Source organism: Oryctolagus cuniculus (assembly GCF_964237555.1).
Source record: "Oryctolagus cuniculus chromosome 16 unlocalized genomic scaffold, mOryCun1.1 SUPER_16_unloc_1, whole genome shotgun sequence".
In the NCBI taxonomy this organism is placed as follows: domain Eukaryota; kingdom Metazoa; phylum Chordata; class Mammalia; order Lagomorpha; family Leporidae; genus Oryctolagus; species Oryctolagus cuniculus.
The window spans coordinates 4,099,493-4,120,133 of NW_027208201.1; the positions used below are offsets into that span (position 1 = coordinate 4,099,493).

Genomic DNA, 20,641 nt, shown 5'->3' on the forward strand with positions numbered 1-20,641 from the left:
AAGACGTCCCGGGGGCGGGGCGGGGCGGCTCCCGGGCTCCTGTCCAGCCCTCCCTGACTCACCCTGGCCGGCCCGCCCGGGAACTCTGCGGGAGTCCCGGCCGCTCCACTCCGAGGGACCCAGGTCTCGGGCCCAGCGTCCGTCCCGGAGCGGTGAGTAGGGGGCTCTGCGCTCCCCGGAGCCGGAGTGGCGGGGTGAATGTCGGGCTGGGAGCTGGGGTCTGGCCGAGGGGAGGGCCCCCGCTCCAGGTGCGCTCCCTCTGTGGCCTGGGGTGGGGGAGGCACGGGGGACCCAGGAACTGGGGGTGGAAGCGCGCAGAGGCTTGTGTCCTGAGGGCCGGGCAGGCGGGGCAAGCGAAGCTGAGCTCAACAGGTCAGAGGCGACCTTGGGTGTCTTGACCTCTTTTGCCTTCCCCAGAAGGGGTGCGGGAGACCGGGCCCCAAAGCATGCCCTGAGCCTTTCACAGCTGTGGCACCCCACCCCTTGGGGGGTGCACACCACCCTCCCCTCAGAGCTCCTGGACTTGGGAGAATCCCCAGTCCCCCAAATCCAGGCACAAACAGATTGCAAGAGTCCCAGGCTGGGAGTCCACAGGCCTGGGGCCTGGTCCAAGATCTGCTCCTGAGAAGTGACCCCCCCCCGCCCCGGGCCTCAGTTTCCCGCTTGTGTAAAAGGCTTCTCTCAAAGCTACAAATGACTAATTTTCTTGTTTGCCCCTTTAGCATGGAGGCTACGGCTGGGTGGGTTGGGGGGGCTGGGCCATGAGCACCCATCCACAAGGTCCACCCCCAGCAGTAGCCCTATCTGGGGGAGGCATGGGACTTGGGGAGGGTCTGAGCAAGAAGAAGCGGGGAGGGGGGTGAGGCATGCATGACTGGGGAGCAGAGGGTGCCAGGCTGATAAGACCCCTGCACCCCCAGCCGTCTCCTCCTCTGATGGTTTGGGCCTCAACGTCTCAGTGCCACATTCTCTCCATGATGGACCAGAGTGGGTGCCCTCAGGCAGACAGGGGGTCAGGTGGGCGGGGCCTGAAGGCCATCTGTGACTGTGACTACTTGAGTACTTGAGCGACAGCTCTCCCCCAAGCCTGGAGTGTGTGGCACAGCCCTCACAGCTGCACCCCCACAGCCCAAGAGCCTCTGGCAGGGAAAGTCAAGTGGGGTCATTGTTTTCCTCTCTACCCCTCCCCAATCCTACAAGCCCCTCGTCCCGGGCTCCCCGCCACCCCCCCCCCCACTCTCCAGCTCTACTCAGACAAAGGGGGACCAGACTTGTGTCTGCGGAAATTTAATGGCAGGTTCGGGATGATCAAGATTGAGTCATGGAGACAGATAATGATAATCCCAGCGCTGACGTCTGGGTCTACATACGGATACACCTTGCTCCCTGGAGCCACCGGGCTGGCTACATGGGAGCCTGACGGCTGTCACCACGCACCTGAAATGGCAGACAGGCTGGGAGGCACTGGAGCTGACACCCTCGTGAGACGCACCCTGAATAGTGGCACTTCCGTCCCCCCTGTTGCCATGCCTAGGTAAAGCTACTGAGTAGCAAAGGTGCCTGGAAGGATTTTGCAAGGCCGCAGCGGGCAGCTGGAAGGTCACCTATGTATGTACGGCACCCGCTGTCCTGGGCCTCCCTCATGCATAAACATGCATGCTCCACGCTGTCCCTTTTGGTGGCTATAAGGGACGGCCATCCCCTGGGGGGGATGCTGAGCTGCCCTGGGCGTATCGCTATCAGATTAGCTACAGGTGCACAGGGATATTCTTATGGGGCTGTGTGCTTGGGACAGGGAGTAAACGGAGCACAGGAGATGGACCCCGTGTGTGTGTGTGTGTAGGGGGAGAGGAATTCTGTGCTCTGGGTACCCTCTCACATGACCCTGGTTCTGAGGGAGTCAGGGCTCACCTGGAATGTCCTCAGGGGAAGCCCACCACCCTGATCCATGAATTCCTCCAGACTGAGGCAGGAGCCTCAGAGGGGATTAAGGGATGTGGACAGCTCAGTGGGCAGGGCCTGCTTCCTGTGTCAGTGTCCCCGCCCTCACCGTGTCCAGGAGTCACCCCAAAGCTTTCAGGGAACAGAGGGACAGAGAAGGAGCCATAGGAGCCTTAGAGCAGGTGGCTGAGGTGTAGGACCCGGGTGGGAGACGGCAGGGAGGCCAGAGCAACGCAGCCGGTGGCCCGAACGCTCCCTGCCTGGCACACTGTGCCCAGTGACAGGTGACCACCGTGACAGGAGGCTCAGGGAGCCTGCAAAGGAATTCAGGGAATGTCGATCAGAGCAGCTTGGATGGCAGCACGCGGGGTCCCCTAGGGGCCCCCATGCTTTGCTTTGCCCTGCAGCCTGTGGCACTTGTGCCTGTCCCATGTGTATCTGCAGTAATGATATGTTGGTCTAAAATGAAACACAGGGACAGACAGAGTGGGTCAGCTGCCCAGTCCCGTCCCAGGCGTAGGTGTCACCCTGACAACTTTCCCTCAGCCATCCATCACCTCTTGGTCACTCCGACACCCGCACACACACACACCTCTGCCCCCTTGCAGGTCTGGCTCAGATTCTGGGCTTTAGCCCCTCGAGAAATTCAGGTGTCCTGGTCGCCACCCACCCCCAGGGCTGACCAGGCGTCGGCCTGGCCACTCCCTAACCCCTGGGGCCCCAGTAACCAGAGCCTGGCTCCAGCCGGCTTTTCCGGTTGGAAGTCAGAGGTGGTGCTGGGAGCGCCCCCGGGGGGGGGGGGGGCACACACCCCGGAAGTCTGTGCTGGCAGTGTTGGGAGCCAGGGGCTGCCCAGCTTAGAGTGTCAAGGGATGAAGGGGGAGTGCCTGGGGTTGGGGAGAAAGTGACACGGGGGACAGTGGGTTGTGGACTGCTGCTCCTGAGCTCTGAGGGGTATCTTCCTGGCAGCAGGTGAGTGGTGAGATGGCAGACCCTGGCTCTGGGAAGGAGGTGGGGTCTGGAGGCTGTGGTAGGGGAGGCCAGGCTAACAGGGGAACAGGTGCACATAGCTGTTGGGGTTCTGCACAGGTTTTTTTTTTTTTTTCCTTACTATCAATGTATTTATTTGAGAGAGATCTCCCACATGCTGGTTCATTCCTCCAAATGCCCACAGTGGCTGAAGTGGGGACGGGTGAGGAGGGGGGCAAGAATGGGGAATGGAAGCCAAGAGCTGGGAACTCAGTCCAAATCTTCCAGGTGGGCGGCAGGGGCCCAGGTACTTGAGCCATCTCCCGCTGCTTCCCGGGGTGCCCGTTAGCAGGGAGCTGGAATCGGGAGCCAGGGCCAGACCCTAACCTAGGCACGCCAATGCGGAGCGCAGGCGGCAGAGCCACGGCACCAGACGCCTACCCCATCTTCTGGGTTGTAGCAGGGCCCAGCGTGGATTGGGAATGGGATGGGCCTGTGGCTGGCGCCCCTTCTTGAGGGTCTCTCTCTGTCCCATCCTCCCCCCCGCCCCCACCCCACGCCTGCAGGTGCGATGATCCCCGTGGCCGAGTTCAAGCAGTTCTCGGAGCAGCAGCCGGCGTTCAAGGTGCTCAAGCCCTGGTGGGACGTGCTGGCCGAGTACCTCACCGTGGCCATGCTCATGATCGGGGTCTTCGGCTGCACGCTCCAGGTGAGGGGTGTGGCCAAGGGCATGGGCGGGGCCGTCTGGAAGCCTTGTCTGCCGAGAGACAAGAAGCCTGTTCCCACCCCACTGCTACTGGGAGCAGCACTTCGCATCATGATGGCATTCTGTACGCTTAAACTGTTTAGCCCTAGACTTTTTTTTTTTTAAGCTACCTATTTGAGAGGGAGAGAGAGAAGCAGAGATCTCTGGGGCTGCAGCAGGAACTCCACCCAGATCTCCCACGTGGGTGGCAGGGACCCAGCGACTTGAGCCGTGCCCTGCTGCCTCCCAGGGTGCGCATTAGCACGGAGTTGGAATCGGGAGCAGAGCTGGAACTTGGACATGGGATATAGAGGTCCCAATGGGCTCCCTAACTGGTTTACCAAACACCTACTCCTGCCCCTGGAATCCCAAGGGGACTGGAATACCAGCCGTGGACCACCTGGCAGTGCTGGAGGCCAGAGGCTGCGGTCAGGGTGTTGTCCCCAGGGTGCTTCCTCCTGAGACCTGCGAGGAATGAGCTGTCCCATGGATCCTGGCAGCCCCAGCCATCCCTTGGCTTCTGCAGGACTTTCTTCCCTCTCCCAGGGACTTCAAAAAATTTGCAGAGAGAAAGTGGAATTCAAAGATGAGTTTGGGGGTGGTGTTCCTGGTGCAGCGAGCTAAGCTGTGTCCTGCAATGCCAGCATCGTATATCAAAGCAAGAGCTCGAGTCCCGGCTGCTCTACGTCCAATGCAGCTCCCTGCTAATGCACCTGGGAGGTTTCCTATGTGGGAAACCCCAGTGGAGTTCCAGGCTCCTGGCTTTGGCCTGGACCAGCCCTGGCTGTTACAGCCATTTAGAGAGTGAACCACAGGATGGAAGACATCTCTCTCTGTCACAGTCTCCTTTAAATATAGAAATCTTTTTTAAAAATAAAAGATATTGGCCAGCGCTGTGGCTCACTTGTCTAATCCTCCACCTGCAGCGCTGGCACCCCGGGTTCTAGTCCCGGTAGGGGCACCAGATTCTGTCCCGGTTGCTCCTCTTCCAGGCCAGCTCTCTGCTATGACCAGGGAGTGCAGTGGAGGATGGCCCAAGTGCTTGGGCCCTGCACCCGCATGGGAGACCAGGAGGAAGCACCTGGCTCCTGGCTTCGGATCAGCACAGCACACCGGCCGTAGCAGCCATTTGTGGGGGTGAACCAACGGAAGGAAGACCTTTCTCTCTCTCTCTCTCTCTCACTAACTCTGCCTGTCAAAAATAAATAAATAAATAAAAGATGTTTATTTTGATGCAACATTTTTTTAGAAATTCATGCACAGCTTTTTCATAATAAGCGTTCCTAGGGCCAGCACTGTGGAGCAATGGGTTAAGCTGCCACCTGTAGCACCATCATCCCATGTGGGTGCCAGTTCTGGCCCTGGCTGCTCCACTTCCCCTCCAGCTCTCTGCTGTGACCTGGGAAAGCAGCAGAAGATGGCCCAAGTCCTTGGACCCCTGCCACCCACCTGGCAGAACTGGAAGAGACTCCTAGCTCCTGGCTTTGACCAGGCCCAGGCCCAGCTGTTGAGGCCATTTAGGGAGTGAACCAGCAGATGGAAGATCTGTCTGTCTCTCTTTCTCTATATATAACTCTGCCTTTCAAGCAATTTAGTAAATTTAAAAAAAAAAATTAAGTATTCACAAACTTTTTGAAGACCACTTGTATGCATAGATTTTAATTTTTTTGCATCATAATAAACCTTTTGGCCAGTGCCACGGCTCAATAGGCTAATCCTCCACCTGGCGGCACCAGCACACCAGGTTCTAGTCCCAGTCGGGGCGCCGGATTCTGTCCCGGTTGCCCCTCTTCCAGGCCAGCTCTCTGCTGTGGCCTGGGAGTGCAGTGGAGGATGGCCCAAGTGCTTGGGCCCTGCACCCCATGGGAGACCAGGATAAGTACCTGGCTCCTGCCTTCAGATCAGTGCAGTGTGCCGGCTGCAGCGCACCAGCCGTGGCGGCCATTGGACGGTGAACCAACGGCAAAGGAAGACCTTTCTCTCTCTCTCACTATCCACTCTGCCTGCCAAAATAAATAAATAAATAAATAAACCTTTTAATTCAACATTCCCATGAACTTTCCAAGATACTCTTTTTTTAAAAAAAGATTTATTTTATTTATTTGAAAGACAGTTACAGAGAGTGATAGAGACAGAAAGAGAGGTCTTCCATCCACTGGTTCATTCCCCAGATGGCTGCAATAGCTGGAGCTGGGCCAATCTGAAGCCAGGAGCCAGGCGATTCTTCCAGGTCTCTCACGTGGGTGCAGGGGCCCAAGGACTTGGGACATCTTCTACTGCTTTCCCAGGCCACGGTAGAGAGCCAGATTGGAAGAGGAGCAGCTGGGACTTGAACCAGTGCCCATATGGGATGCCGGCACTTCAGGCCAGGGCTTTAACCTGCTGCGCCACAGCGCCGGCCCCCCAAGGTACTCTTGTGTGTGTGCCTCTGTGTCTAAATGCTGTCTTGGTGGGCATTTGGTACAGCAGCCGAGACACTGCCTGGGTCATCCGCAGCCCATATCAGAGTGTTTGTCTGGCTTTCAGTCCCAGCTCCACTTCCAATCCAGCTTTCTACTCAGGTGCACCCTGGGAGGCAGCAGGTGCTGGTTCAAGTGCTTGGGTCCCTGCTCCCCATATGAGAGACTTGTTTGAGTTCCATCTTGGTGCATTTCTGGCTCTTGTGGGCTTTTTTTTTTTTTTTTGACAGGCAGAGTGGACAGTGAGAGAGACAGAGAGAAAGGTCTTCCTTTGTCGTTGGTTCACCCTCCAATGGCTGCTGCGGCCAGCGCAGTGTGGCCGGTGCACCGCGCTGATCCGAAGCCAGGAGCCAGGTGCTTCTCCTGGTCTCCCATGCGGGTGCAGGGCCCAAGCACTTGGGCCATCCTCCACTGCACTCCCGGGCCACAGCAGAGAGCTGGCCTGGAAGAGGGGCGACCGGGACTAGAACCTGGTGTGCCGGTGCTGCAGGTGGACAATTAGCCTAGTGAGCCACAGCGCCGGCCTCTTGTGGGCATTTGGGGAGTGAATCAGTGGATGGGAGCTTGCTCTCTCTCTCTGTTCAAATAAGGAAGTAAAATAAAATATTGAAAAATGTAAGTAAAGGTTCTCATTCTATGAGGACACAGCGCTGTTAGATTAGGGTCCACCCTAACAGCCTCATCTTAACTTGAGCCCTTCTGCAAAGTTCTGATTTCCAAACAAGGCCACATTCACACGCACTGCAGGGAGGGAGGGGCGAGGACTTCCGTATCTTTCGGAGGAGAACACCATTCAACCCAACTCCTCTTCTCAGACCAATCCGATGCACGGAGGTTTAGTGACCAACTCTTCCAAGGGCACAGCCAAAGTCAAGGCTGCTTGCTTCCCTCCCTCCCCCAGCCCCCCAGCCAGCCCCTCATTCTCTTCCGCCCATCATCTCTCCCATCCCTAGGTGACACAGGACAAGATCATCTGTCTGCCCAGTCACGAATCCCGGGATAACGCATCCGAGGCCCCGTGCCAGGAGCTGCTGCCGCGGGGGGTCTCGGAGCAGATGGTGGGGGGGCTCCGGGAGGTGAGCGGCCTTAAGAACAACCTGGACCTGCAGCAGTACAGCTTCATCAACCAGCTCTGCTACGAGACGGCCCTCCACTGGTACGCCAAGTACTTCCCTTACCTGGTGGTCATTCACACGCTCATCTTCATGGTCTGCACCAGCTTCTGGTTCAAGTTCCCGGGGACCAGCTCCAAGATCGAACACTTCATCTCCATCCTGGGCAAGTGCTTTGATTCGCCGTGGACCACGCGGGCCCTGTCCGAGGTCTCCGGGGAGAACCACAAGGGCCCCGCCACGGGACGAACCACAGTGACTGCGGTGGCCGCGGCAGGAGGACCGGGGCCCGGGCCAGGCAAGACAGGAGAGGGTGAGAAAGAGAAAGTGCTGGCGGAGCCGGACAAGGTGGTGACCGAGACGCCAGCCGTCACCCTGCTGGACAAGAAGGAGGGCGAGCAGGCCAAAGCCCTGTTTGAGAAGGTCAAGAAGTTCCGTGTCCACGTGGAGGAGGGCGACATCCTCTACAGCATGTACATCCGGCAGACGGTGCTCAAAGTGTGTAAGTTCTTCGCCATCCTGGTCTACAACTTGGTCTACGTGAAGAAGATCAGCTTCCTGGTGGCCTGCAAGGTGGAGACCTCCGAGGTCACGGGCTACGCCAGCTTCTGCTGCAACCACACAAAGGCCCACCTCTTCTCCAAGCTGGCCTTCTGCTACATCTCCTTCGTGTGCGTCTACGGGGTCACCTGCCTCTACACGCTCTACTGGCTGTTCCACCGGCCGCTCAAGGAGTACTCCTTCCGGTCCGTGCGGGAGGAGACCGGCATGAACGACATCCCCGACGTCAAGAACGACTTTGCCTTCATGCTGCACCTCATCGACCAGTACGACTCGCTCTACTCCAAGCGCTTCGCCGTCTTCCTCTCCGAGGTCAGCGAGAGCCGCCTGAAGCAGCTCAACCTCAACCACGAGTGGACACCGGAGAAGCTGCGGCAGAAGCTGCAGCGCAACGCGCGGGGCCGGCTGGAGCTGGCCCTGTGCATGCTCCCGGGCCTGCCCGACACCGTCTTTGAGCTCAGCGAGGTGGAGGCCCTGCGGCTGGAGGCCATCTGTGACATCACCTTCCCGCCGGGGCTCTCGCAGCTGGTGCACCTGCAGGAACTCAGCCTGCTGCACTCGCCGGCCCGGCTGCCCTTCTCCTTGCAGATCTTCCTGCGTGACAGGCTGAAGGTGATCCGCGTGAAATGCGAGGAGCTCCGGGAGGTGCCCCTGTGGGTGTTCGGCTTGCGGGGCTTGGAAGAGCTGCACCTGGAAGGGCTCTTCCCCCCTGAGCTGGCCCGGGCCGCCACCCTCGAGAGCCTGCGGGAGCTGAAGCAACTCAAGGTGCTGTCCTTGCGCAGCAATGCCGGGAAGGTGCCGGCCAGCGTGACCGACGTGGCCGGGCACCTGCAGCGGCTCAGCCTGCACAACGACGGGGCCCGCCTGCTGGCCCTCAACAGCCTCAAGAAGCTGGCGGTGTTGCGGGAGCTGGAGCTGGCGGCCTGCGGCCTGGAGCGCATCCCCCACGCCGTCTTCAGCCTGGGCGCGCTGCAGGAACTGGACCTCAAGGACAACCACCTGCGTTCCATCGAGGAGATCCTCAGCTTCCAGCACTGTCGGAAGCTGGTCACGCTCAGGCTGTGGCACAACCAGATCACCTACGTGCCCGAGCACGTGCGGAAGCTCAGGAGCCTGGAACAGCTCTTCGTCAGCTACAACAAGCTGGAGGCCCTGCCCCCGCAGATCGGCCTGTGCTCTGGTCTCCGCCTGGTGGACGTGTCCCACAACGGACTGCGCTCCCTGCCGCCCGAGGTGGGCCTCCTGCAGAACCTGCAGCACCTGGATCTCTCCTACAACGCCCTGGAGCTCCTGCCCGAGGAACTCTTCTTCTGCCGCAAGCTGCGGACGCTGCTTCTGGACTACAACCACCTGAGCCAGCTCTCGCCGCACGTGGGGGCCCTGAGGACCCTCAGCCGCCTGGGGCTCAAGGGCAACCGGTTGGAGGTGTTGCCTGAAGAGCTTGGCAACTGCGGGGCCCTCAAGAAAGCCGGGCTGCTGGTGGAGGAGGCCCTCTACCAGGGCTTGCCTGCAGAGGTGCGGGAGAGGATGGGGGAGGAATGAAGCCAGGGCCTGGCGCAGGGCGGCGTCCAGGCCTCCAGCGTGGTTCCAAGGGAGGTGGCCAAGGGGCTGAGCCGGAACGGTGAGGAGGGCGGAAGCAGGGGGAGCGTTGGTGCTAAGCCTTGTGGAGCCAAGGTGAGATCCTGGGGCTGGTTTGTCTGGGGAAAGCCAGGCAGTTGTGGGTTCGGGGTGGGGCCCCACACAGAGGGGATTAACTCAGCCATGAGCGTCTCAGAGACCAAAACCCCACACACCCGTGTTGTTGTTATTTTTCTCCTGCCTGGCTGGCTGCCTGGCCTCTAAGTCACTCCAGCTCGATTCTTGTGCTGTTTGTTGGGGTGGAGGGCACGTTCCAATGAGATTTTCCACCCTCTCCCCCCCCACACACACACACAACCCAGCAGCTTACATCTGGGGTTCTCGCCCAAGGAGGGGACAGACGCACACACAAGGGACCCCCCCCCCCCCAATGTAGGATGCTAATCCCTTCTTTATAAGAAGTTGTGTGCCAGACACGGGAACCAGACCAGTGGTTCTCACCTCTGGCTGTGTGCGTCCGAGCCAGCCGTGGAGCTGGCGCACGAGGAAGCATCCCAGGCCCCACCCAGGGGAAGACTGACTCAGGAGACTCCCAGGTAACTCTGTGCAGGTGGTCCCAGCACGGAGGGAAATGCTGACCCAGGGAACGGAAGTCGGAAGGTCTCGATGTTGAGTGCCTCCGTCCTCGGGGAAGATGTTCTCACAGTGTTGGCTCCAGCCAACCCCGAGCTCCCCCTTCAGGACTGTTGGCAGACTCCCCACGCTCGGCGGACTTCTTCGGGTTAAGAACACCTGTCGTGGAGGAGCCACCGTCCTGAGGGCACGTGGCGACTGTCAGGGGAGCTTAATAAATGAAGTGACGATGGGGGCTGAAGCCTTGACCTCGGATGTCCACTGCCATTGTTGTCTGAGCTGTTTCATGGGACCAGCTGGGGACACCTGCAGGCTGGAAGCCAGGTGGAGGGGAAGTCTCCCGTGGAGGGGGACAGGCATGGAAGGTGGCCCAGGAAAGGGGAGGGAACCCTCGTCAAAGTTGGAAGACCCTGGCAGTGGGTCGGGGTTGGGGGTAGTCTTCTGCCCTGCTCTTTTCAGGAAAATCGTCTTCTTCGGCCTTCCATTTCTTTATTTTTTTTTCTTTTTCTTTTTAAAATATTTATTTATTTGAAAGGCAGAGTTACGGAGAGACAGAGGCAGAGAGAGAGAGAGAGAGAGAGGTCTTCCATCCACTGGTTCACTCCCTAGATAGCCACAACAGCTGGAGCTGAGCCAATCAGAAGCCAGGAGCCAGGAGCTTCTTCTGGGTCTCCCACAAGGGTGCAGGAGCCCATGGACTTGAACCATCTTCCACTGCTTTCCCAGGCCATAGCAGAGAGCTGGATAGGAAGTGGTGCAGCCGGGACTCGAACCGTTGCCCATATGGGATGCCAGCACTACAGGCAGCGGCTTTACCTGCTATACCACAGCGCTGGCCCCTCAGCCTCCCGTTTCATCCTCTGAACTCCACACTGCGGGTGTCTTCTCCACCAGAGGAGCCCGCACAAGGTTTCCGGGCCCACTGTAAGGTGTTCCCGCCTTGGACCTGGAGTGGGCAGGGCACATGGCACAGCCTGCCTGGCCCTGGTCGCCTGGGGTTGCCCACCTGCTGACTAAGCCTCCTCCTCACACCTCAAAGGGACCAGGGTTCCTGAGAGGTACATTTCCCCAGCACCTTTCAGACCATGAAGGAGCTGTCAAGGCCGGGGGTGGGCACCTGTTGTCAGGCCCTATTCGACCCTTGCATTCCCTGGGCGGGGCAGGTGCAGGGGACGTCTTCTCCCTAACCCTGCACTCGTGGGTTTGGCCAGGAGCTCTGGTCTTGACCTTGGTCCCCTCGTAGAGGTCAGAGGTCACGCAGCTGCATTCCCAGGGATACCCCCCCGCCGCCGCCTTGGCCAACCCTGAACTTTCTGGGGACTGGCTGGAAATTGAAAGCGCTTCCCACAGTGCCTAATTATGGTGAGGAGACAGCACCGCGCGGCTACCAAAGGCCAGCTAGCAATTAAAGGGATTCTAATGAAGCACTGTCCGAGGCGACAAAGGCAGTTCTGAGAGGGCGTGGCGGACCGAGACCCAAGCAGGAAGAGCCACGAGGTTGAGGGTGCACCGCCGCGGGAGACCACATCGGACCGCAGCAGATAAACCAGGCGTCAGGGGTGCGCACGCGCAGCAGAAGTCACGCCGCGTGACCACCGTTTGCCTGCGCCGTCCTCGCCCTGTGCGCATGCGTGCCGCTTTCCCCGCCCACCACTCTGAAGAACCACGGGTTTCCAGGATGCGCCTCTCCCCAGAGCAGTCCGGTGTTCGCGCATGCGCACCACGGTGATTGCGGGGTTGCACGTTGCCAGCCGCGAGCTCTAGGTGGCGTCATCCTTCGGGCTGGGGCGAAGCGCGCACGCGCGGAGGGTCTCACGCGGGAAGGGCGGGTGCGCCCCGCGGGCATGCGCCAGGCAGGGCGAGACGGCGGCTCGGCGGGGTCATCCGGGCGCAGGCGCAGTGCGGTGTTTGTCTGCCGGACTGACGGGCGGCCGGGCGGTGCGCGGCGGCGGCGGCGGCGGGGAAGATGGCGGCGTCCTCCCTGGAGCAGAAGCTGTCCCGCCTGGAAGCAAAGCTGAAGCAGGAGAACCGCGAGGCCCGGCGGAGGATCGACCTCAACCTGGATATCAGCCCCCAGCGGCCCAGGCCCAGTAAGCACGGCGGCGTGGGGGAGGGGGCGGGCGGGGCGGGGCGCGCGCCGCGGGAGGCTCCGCCCCCGCCGCAGGCCCCGCCCCCGCTTCCGGGGCGCCAGCGCTCCTCCTCTTCGCCCTCCTGCTATCGACTCGCGCTGGGAGAGGGTCACGGTGACCCGGGGGAGGGGAGCCCTCCGCCGGCCCGAGAGCCCCCACTCTCTGGGCGCGGAAGCCTCGGCAGCCCGGCTCCGGCAGGACCCCGCACCTGATGACCCGCCCTCTTCGCCGCGGTGCTCGGAGTTTGTCAGCCGCTCCGAGCCGGGCTCCGCGCCGCCGTGACCGCAGCCGGGTGTCCCGCCCCCCGCAAACACGGACACCTCCCCTTGGGGCTCAGGCATGACAGAGGGAGCCCCGCTTCCCCTGGCTTGGCAGCTTGTCATCGGGTTCAGCGGATGAGCCACTGGCCCGCGCACGCCTGGGCTGGGGACACCCGAGGTCACATAAAATCCTCCTCCCCGGCGTGTAATTCTGAAGGCTCTCCCATTTGCTCTCTGTGCGACCGTGTCTGGTGGTCTTTTGTCCACTTGGCACAACCTCGTCGCTGGGCCCGCCCTTGCGCCCTCCTCCCTCCCCCCGCCCGAGACCCTGGGTACTGGTTCCAGCAGCCTGGCAACTCTGTCACCTAGGCTGAAGTCACTGTAGCCCTTCCCCCACACCCACCTGTCCTGGGGACACCTGAGGCCAGTGCGACTCTGGGCGCCCCAGCAGGTGCACACCTCCTATTCTGTCCCATCGCCTCAGTGCCTGCCTCCGTGACATCTTATCCTGGGTCAGCATCTGCCTCCCTCGTCTCCTCCATGCACATCTGGCACCACCACACCCGCTTGTGGCTTGTGTCACAGAACCCCTTCAAGTCCCTGTACCTGGAGGGAGTAGGATTCCCCCTCCCCGCGGAGCCTCTGCCTCTTGGGTCTCTGGACCCAGCAAGATGCCCCCGTTGTGTTCCCCTGTGACCCACAGGAGCCTTTCAGTCTGTCGAGCTCCCTGTCGGGGCACCCTGGGGGCAGGGGAAAAGGACCCCTCACACGCAGGCATTTCGGCCACTCCCTGGTCACGCAGCCGCCCTGCACAGCTTGACTGCACTCCCACATCCAGGATCCACCCCCCATCCTCCCCTCTCTGCCCCGGGTCGGCGTGGACTGCTCCCTGGGGAGTCTGTTGGGAACCCAAGTGCTGGCACTGGACGCAGCCCAGGGCAGGAAGCTCAGCCAAGACAAACAGGGTCCCTGCTGGGGTCCGCAGGGCTGCCCTCCCGGGCCCCAGCGCGGAGGAGACCAGACTGGGTAGGGGGCCCAGGGTTCCTGTCCTGGCCCAGGCCGTCCCCGGAGCAGAGAGGAGCCCCGCAGGTGTCTGTGTCTGTCAGCTCCATCCCGCCCTCCCATCTCTGTTGGTTTCCACCCATCTCTGCAGTTCGGTGCCTCGAGCCTCCCACCCCACCCCTGCTCCTTGTTATGATTTGATTTCTTTTCTTTTGGACAAATCGGTCATTTCTGTTGTGATTTATCGTGGTGTTGTTTTTTTTTCTTCCTTTTCCCCCCATCCAGTTATTGTGATCACTCTAAGCCCTGCTCCTGCCCCGTCCCAACGAGCAGGTACCAGCCTTTTTATCATCGCCGCTTGGACATCTGCACCATCAACCTAACCGCTGCCCGGCTGCAGAATGCCACCCCGTCCCCCTGTGCTGTGTGTGTCCCCGTCTCCTCCTCTCGCGCGCTCTCACTCCACACGGGCGGCCGGCGGCACCCGGCCCTGGCTCTGCGCCTCCCACCTGCCCTCTGCCATTCTCCCTGGGCTCGGGCTCGGGCCCCCTAGAGAAGGCAGTGTGCCGCCTGACGGCACGGGAGCCCATCACCCGCGAGGGCCTGTGTGTGTGTGTGTGTGAGAGAGAGAGAGAGAGAGAGAGAGAGAGAAAGCTGGGCCAGGCAGGCACACACCTCACGAGGCAAGAGGGGGCCCAGTCAGATGCACGTTAGATCCAGCTCGACCATTGGAGCAGCTCCTGTCTCGTCCGCCTGCCTGCCCTGGGCGGCCGTACCTGCTCTGGTCACGGAGGGCACAGCGCTGCACTGACGGGACAGTGCGGCTGCACAGGGCTCTCCTGGTGGGCAGTGAGCTCACTCCCAGCAGGGGAGAAGGTGCTAGCGGGGTGAGGGACTGCACAGGGGCCGGTCAGGGAAGGCTCTGGGGGATGAGGAGTTTGAGCAGGAAACTGAACAGCCTCGCTCAGCCCCTGCACAGGTGCGGGTGTGTTTAGGAGCAGATGGGCCAGTTCTGTGTGCTGTACCGCGCGCGTGTGTGTGTGTGAGAGAGAGAGAGAGAGATCGGGGGCGCTGACACTGTCCGCGTGTGGGCGTGTGTGCCATGCTTGTGTGGCCACGCGGAGGAGACAGGCTGGCTCTGTCCCTGTCTGCATGTGTGTGGGGCGTGTGTGCTTGCGCCTGTGTGGGTGCATGTAGGGCGGGCAGCCGGTCTGTCCATGGCTCTTGTCAACAGGTGTGCCCCCCCCCCCGCATGGCCTCCCACTCTCATTCATTCATTCACTCTCCCTCCCTCCCTCCCTCCCTCCCTCTCCCGTGCCCCGCCCCACTCTCACTCCACCCTCCTGACCTGCTGTGTGGCCATTCCCATCTCTGTGACCTCTCTTCGTAGGGCCTTTGTGTGGCTCCCGCACACCCACACACATTCACTCCCCTGCCCCCTCAGTGGCCCTCAGAGCCCCACTGTGCTCCGGGTTGTGGGGCCAGCAGTCTTCCCTGAGCTTTGGGCAGCCCTCCAAGGGCACCACACACACGGGGAGGCTGGGGCTATGGCGTCTCCCCCGCAGGAGCCCGCGGTGCAGGCAGAAAGGGGCTTGGGCAGCCCCCCGGGCAGGGGGAGAGCGGGCAGGCTCTGAGGAGGAGGGGACCCTCAGGAGCGGGGAGGGCTTGGGCTGTGATGAGGGTGGTGGGAGTGGGCAGGGGAGGTGAGGCCTGCAGGCCAGTTGAGAGCACAGGGCCTGGCCTGGTCCCCAGCTCCCTGGAGCCCTGTGTCCGGCAGACCCTGGTGGGACTGAGCGGTCTTCTCAGCCGACAGGTGGGCGTCCTGTGGCTGGCTGTGATGGGGACCAGGTCAGCGGGCCAGGAGAGGGCCTGGCTGCCAGCACCCCTGCCATGTGGCTCTGCTCCTTGGTCCGTGGGCCCCAGTCTGCAGGAGCTAGCAGGATGGGGGGGGGGGCGAGGCAGGAAGTGAGGGGCTATCTGCTGAGGCTGGGGGAGAGCCAGGCACCCTTGGGAGGCGGGGCCTTGGAGGCCTGGAAGCAGTGCCCTGAGGGGTCAGCGGGTCAGGGCTGCACTGCTCTCCTGGCCCCTGCTGTTCCCCCCAGCTGTTAGCCAGCACAGGGAGACCCCGAGCTCCACAGGGACCTGCTCTGTTCTGGCCCCCGGTCTTGGTTCCTGTCTGTCTGTCTGTCTCCTGCCCTCCCACCTCCTAACGCCAGGTGCCCGCTGCCTGCCCGCTGCCCGCCCCGCCCCCTGCCTGTAGCATGCCCGAGCTGTCCGCATGCAGGCTGCTGGAAAGACCCCAACCTATGCCTGGCCCACTCTCCCACCCCATCCTGCCGGCCTCTGGAGGGCCCGTGCCACCCGGATCCCCTCACCCCAGGACGCAGGCACGGCCGGGGTCCTGCCCCCAGCCCCTCCCCCAGTGGCCCTGGTTGTGCCCTTGATCAGCCTGCTGGCCTGAGAGTGGGGCAGGGCAGCTGAGCTCTCCCCAGGGGTCTGCCTTGCTCTTGTGGGGCTGCCAGGTCCAGGCTTGTCAGCAGCGTAGGGTCCAGGTGGCTCCTGGCAGACATCCGGTCCTTGTGTGGTCAGAGTGCAGGTGCAGTGGCCCTGGGCCTGCCCTGTAGGCGGAGGCCGGAACAGAGGGCCCCCATCAGCCCCCTCATTGCACTGTCGTCATAGACTTTGGGACAAACCCTCAGCCTCCCCTGCCCTCTCCTGCCAGCCTGCTCTTCCCAGGTGTGGGGGCTAGGAGAAGGCCCCCCAAGGATCCCCCCGGGGATAGGGAGGGAGGACCCTGCTCCCCCAGCCAGCAGAGCAGGGACTGGACTGGCCTGGCTGAGGCACACAGGGAAGGGAAGGTGAGAGTCCCCACCCCTTCATCCCGGGGTACCTGACCTCACCCCTGTGCACCCCTGGTTCTCACCCCTCAGCCCTGCAGCTTCCACTGGCCAATGATGGGGGCAGCCGCTCGCCGTCCTCAGAGAGCTCCCCGCAGCACCCCACGCCCCCCGCCCGGCCCCGCCACATGCTGGGGCTGCCGCCCACCCTGTTCACCCCACGCAGTATGGAGAGGTGAGCCGTGGGGGGGGGGCCGGCTCGGGGTGGGGGTGCCAGCTGACTTCAGGTGGGGCAGGACCTCCCCTCACCGGCACCACTCCCTGTTCCCCCAGCATTGAGATTGACCAGAAGCTGCAGGAGATCATGAAGCAGACGGGCTACCTGACCATCGGGGGCCAGGTACTGCCCTGCACCTGCGCCTGTGCCCGGGCCTCCAGGAGGGGGTGGGGGGGCAGGACCCCACTGGGCTGAAGGGAGCAGAGGCCCCCGACCTCCAGCCCTCACTTCCCTCACCAGCGCTACCAGGCGGAAATCAATGACCTGGAGAACCTGGGCGAGATGGGCAGCGGCACCTGCGGCCAGGTGTGGAAGATGCGCTTCCGGAAGACCGGCCACGTCATCGCCGTCAAGGTGAGCGGGCGCCCCTGGCCTGGGCGCGGCCCCAGCGCTGCGCGCTGCGGTGCTGAGGCTCGGTCCCTCCCATCTGGCAGCAAATGCGGCGCTCGGGGAACAAGGAGGAGAACAAGCGCATCCTCATGGACCTGGACGTCGTGCTCAAGAGCCACGACTGCCCCTACATCGTGCAGTGCTTCGGCACCTTCATCACCAACGTGAGCCGCCCCGCCCGCCTGCCCCGCCCCCAGCCCTGCGGGTGGGCTGGCTGACCAGTGCCTGCTTCCCTCCCCCGCAGACGGATGTCTTCATCGCCATGGAGCTCATGGGCACCTGTGCCGAGAAGCTCAAGAAGCGGATGCAGGGCCCCATCCCGGAGCGCATCCTGGGCAAGATGACGGTGGCGGTGAGCCGACAGCGGGCTGGCCCGCCGGTGGGGAGGGCGGCGGCCCCAGGCCCTGCAGCCCTCACAGGCCCCTGCGTGCCCCTGCCGCAGATCGTGAAGGCGCTGTACTACCTGAAGGAGAAGCACGGCGTGATCCACCGCGACGTCAAGCCCTCCAACATCCTGCTGGACGAGCGGGGCCAGATCAAGCTCTGCGACTTCGGCATCAGCGGCCGCCTGGTGGACTCCAAGGCCAAAACGCGGAGTGCCGGCTGCGCCGCCTACATGGCTGTGAGTGGGGTTCACGGGGGTGGGGGGCGGGGGGCCGGGAGAGGCCAGCCCCGCCCCAGGGGTTCATCTTGCCCCTCCCTGCCTGCAGCCTGAGCGCATCGACCCCCCGGACCCCACTAAGCCCGACTACGACATCCGGGCGGACGTGTGGAGCCTGGGCATCTCCTTGGTGAGCGCAGCCCTACCTCCCTCCCCCAGGGCCAGACCTCCTGGGGACGCGGTGGGCGGGTGCATGGGAGCCCAGCCCCTCCCACCCAGCCTCTCGTGCCCCCGCAGGTGGAGCTGGCCACGGGGCAGTTTCCCTACAAGAACTGCAAGACAGACTTCGAGGTCCTCACCAAAGTCTTGCAGGAGGAGCCCCCACTCCTGCCGGGCCACATGGGCTTCTCGGGGGACTTCCAGTCCTTCGTCAAAGACTGGTGAGGACCCTGCGCGGGGGCGGGAGGGCACGCCCTGATATGGGCGGGGAGCAGCTGCTGGGGAGGCCCAGGCTGGAGCTGGGGCCCTGGGTGCGGCAGACTGGGTTTAGATCCTGCCAAAGCTGGCCCCTTGGACGTCTGGCAAGGTGACCCTGCAGGAGGCTGCCAAGCAACCCCAGGCCACGCCCATCCTCCCTGGGGAGCTCCGCCCACCCTGCTGTGGAGCATCATGCCTGTCACACTGTGCTGGGCCAGGGCACTTCAGGGACGCGCTGCTGGCCAGGTCCCAGCCTCTGGACAGACTGGAAGGACCCCCACTCACAGCGGGAGCTGAGCCAGGAGGAGCCAGGCCCCCTCTGGGCTCTCACCTGCCTCCTCCCCCCTCTCCCTGCAGCCTTACTAAAGACCACAGGAAGAGACCAAAGTATAATAAGCTACTTGTAAGTACCCGACCCCTGGCAGCCCTCCCCTGCCGTTCCGCAAGCCGCCTCGTGCCCTGTGGGGAAGGCCCTGTCCTAAACCCTGCCCCTCGCACCTGCAGGAACACAGCTTCATCAAGCGCTACGAGACACTTGAGGTGGACGTGGCGTCCTGGTTCAAGGACGTCATGGCGAAGACTGAGTCGCCGCGGACTAGCGGAGTCCTGAGCCAGCACCACCTGCCCTTCTTCAGGTAGCCGCGTGGCAGCGGCTAGCCCCCAGGGGCCAGGGGCATGGCCACCGGCCCCCCTCCCCACCCGGCCACCCAGCTGCCTGCCAGGGGAGACCTGGGACCTGGACGGCCGCGAGGGCTGAGGACAGACAGTGGGGGGCGCTCGCCCACCCCCTCGCTCCCTGCCCACCAGCCGTGGACAGACAGGCCCACCAGCCCCCAACCCCTCCCGCTCCGGGCCGTGCCGTCCGCCGACAGACACTGTGAACGGAAGACAGCAGGCCGCGAGCAGACTCGCTATTTATTCAGTCGTAACCTCCGGCTGGGGCCCCGCACCCCCCAGGGCGAGGCACCCCCTCCGCCCCTCCCCACGCACCTGCTCCTCCGCGCCTCCTCCCGCCGCCTCCCTCTCTACCTCTCTGCCCCCAGGACTTCCCGCTGCCTCCCGCCCTGCCTCTGTCCTGGCCCAGGACGGCCCTGTGGGTGTTGTGACTGCAGCCGCCCCCGGGCTGGCTTCTGCCCCCCTTTCTCTCTCTCTCTCTCTCTCTCTCTGTCTCTCTCTGTCTCTCTTTGATCTCAGGGGGTCCTTTTTGGAGTTTATTGTATTTTATTGTACTTGGTGGGGCGTTTGGGGGAGGGGGAGGAGAGCTTGTCCTCGTGGGGTTTGTGGGTACCTTCAGAAATTTTACCAAAGTCAGGTTTAGCTGCTTGTGAGGGGCGGCCCAGGGAGCGGGGCTGGGCCACCGTTGCTCCTCAGGCCTGGTCTGGGCCAGACAGGCCCACAGGTGGGCTCCGGGGGCTCCTCCCCCAGGGCTGGAGTTGGGCTGGAGTTGGCCGAGGCTCGGGGTGAGCTGAGCTCAGGAGGTGTGGGGGAGCCGGGATGCAGGCCGCCCTGGCCGCTCAGGACGGCCTGCAGGAAAGGTGGGCGCAGGGTGTGGTGGGAGTGACAGGGAGGTGCTTGGAGGGACTCAGAGACAGGGGCGGGGGCTGTGGGCTGAAGGAGGGGCCTGGAGGGAGTCAGGAGTTGAGGGCAAAGGGAGTGAATGTGGGGGTTTGCGCAAGTGAGACAGGTGCGGGCGCCCGGGAGGCCTGGCGGAGGGATGGGGACCTGCAGTGGCTCCCCGGCAGTAATGCCCCCACTCACCCCGAGCCACGGTCCCCAGCACACCCTGGAGCTGGTCCCTGGGAGCCGGCTGCACAGGCCAGAGCAGGGGGGTGTCCTTGGTGGTGATGCATGTGAATCAGGCGGGCGAGGAAACAGGAAAACCCCGCGGAACCACAGACAAAACCCAAGCTGCACCAAAGCGAGGAGCCCCGCTGGATCTGGGGGGAGCAGCTAGGCTCAGGCCCACAGCGGCCCCTTCCCCGACTCCCGTTACGATATCCACGAGATGCTGCATGTGTACAATGTAGTAGATGTCACCGCCTCCCTGCCCCCACCCCGGAGGCAGGGCCACCCTCTCCCATCCCGGGCCCCTTTGTGAGGGACCCCTGGTGGGGAGCCCACAGGCCTGGCCCTGCCTGCCCGGCTGAGCCCAGCCCCAGGGCCTTTGCTGGTATCTGGGAGGTCGCTGGGGCTGGGGCATGGGGACACGGCTCAGGCGAAGGCTGGGCTGCCTGGTTTTATTTTTATTTAACTTTATTTTCTGTTGTGTGTGTGTCTGCCCGGCCCTTCCCCTTCAGTGTTACGTGGGAGCCCTGGGGGAGTCTCTCCTACCTCCCTGCCTCCCCCAAGACCTCCCCCTCGGTCACCAGCCACCCCTCTGGACCAGACAGAGGGCGGACGGGGCAGGCAGGGGCTGGGGTGGTGTGGCCAAGCCCACCGGCCCACAGACCCCCTCTCAGGCCGCCAGTATTGTCCCGTCCCTTTTTAAAAACGAAATGCCCTTGTTTGTAAATCCTTAGAGCTTGAGAATAAACCACCCCCCCACACCTTTTCCTCCGCGGAGTCTGGCGTGTGTGTCTTGTCATGACCAGCGGGGAGCCGGCCTGGTGCCCACGGAGGAAACTGAGGCAGAGCTGAGGGCGGGCTGAGCAGCCAGTCAGGTGGCTGCTG

General features: G+C 62.8%; 2 protein-coding genes across 4 annotated transcripts; both read left to right on the forward strand.

Annotated features, from left to right (window-relative positions):
• Positions 1–11: 11 nt before the first annotated feature.
• LRRC8E (leucine rich repeat containing 8 VRAC subunit E) lies at positions 12–10,246 on the forward strand. Of its 2 annotated transcripts, XM_008249147.4 has the most exons (3): positions 12–152; positions 3,477–3,619; positions 7,068–10,246. In XM_008249147.4, the coding sequence occupies exons 2-3, from the start codon at positions 3,482–3,484 to the stop codon at positions 9,327–9,329; spliced, it is 2,400 nt and encodes a 799-aa protein (XP_008247369.1). In that variant the 5' UTR covers positions 12–152; positions 3,477–3,481; the 3' UTR covers positions 9,330–10,246. The 2 variants fall into 2 exon arrangements, with proteins under 2 accessions (XP_008247369.1, XP_008247370.1); XM_008249148.4 differs by lacking the exon at positions 3,477–3,619 and having other exon boundaries at positions 54–152.
• Positions 10,247–11,685: 1,439 nt separating this feature from the next.
• MAP2K7 (mitogen-activated protein kinase kinase 7) lies at positions 11,686–20,533 on the forward strand. Of its 2 annotated transcripts, XM_008249150.4 has the most exons (12): positions 11,686–12,088; positions 13,675–13,722; positions 16,320–16,461; positions 16,560–16,626; positions 16,744–16,857; positions 16,938–17,057; positions 17,138–17,245; positions 17,336–17,515; positions 17,604–17,684; positions 17,792–17,934; positions 18,329–18,374; positions 18,476–20,533. In XM_008249150.4, exons 1-12 carry the CDS (start codon positions 11,965–11,967, stop codon positions 18,608–18,610), a joined length of 1,308 nt encoding a protein of 435 aa, XP_008247372.1. In that variant the 5' UTR covers positions 11,686–11,964; the 3' UTR covers positions 18,611–20,533. The 2 variants fall into 2 exon arrangements, with proteins under 2 accessions (XP_008247372.1, XP_008247373.1); XM_008249151.4 differs by lacking the exon at positions 13,675–13,722 and having other exon boundaries at positions 11,694–12,088.
• The last annotated feature ends 108 nt before the right edge of the window (positions 20,534–20,641 follow it).

Coding starts and splice junctions, on each gene's coding strand:
- LRRC8E (XM_008249147.4), top strand. CDS start 3,482: ATGATCCCCGTGGCCGAGTTCAAGCAGTTCTCGGAGCAGCAGCCGGCG. Junction 3,620..7,067: donor TCTTCGGCTGCACGCTCCAG/GTGAGGGGTGTG, acceptor TCCCATCCCTAG/GTGACACAGGACAAGATCAT.
- MAP2K7 (XM_008249150.4), top strand. CDS start 11,965: ATGGCGGCGTCCTCCCTGGAGCAGAAGCTGTCCCGCCTGGAAGCAAAG. Junction 16,627..16,743: donor ACCTGACCATCGGGGGCCAG/GTACTGCCCTGC, acceptor TTCCCTCACCAG/CGCTACCAGGCGGAAATCAA. Junction 17,246..17,335: donor TGGGCAAGATGACGGTGGCG/GTGAGCCGACAG, acceptor CCCCTGCCGCAG/ATCGTGAAGGCGCTGTACTA.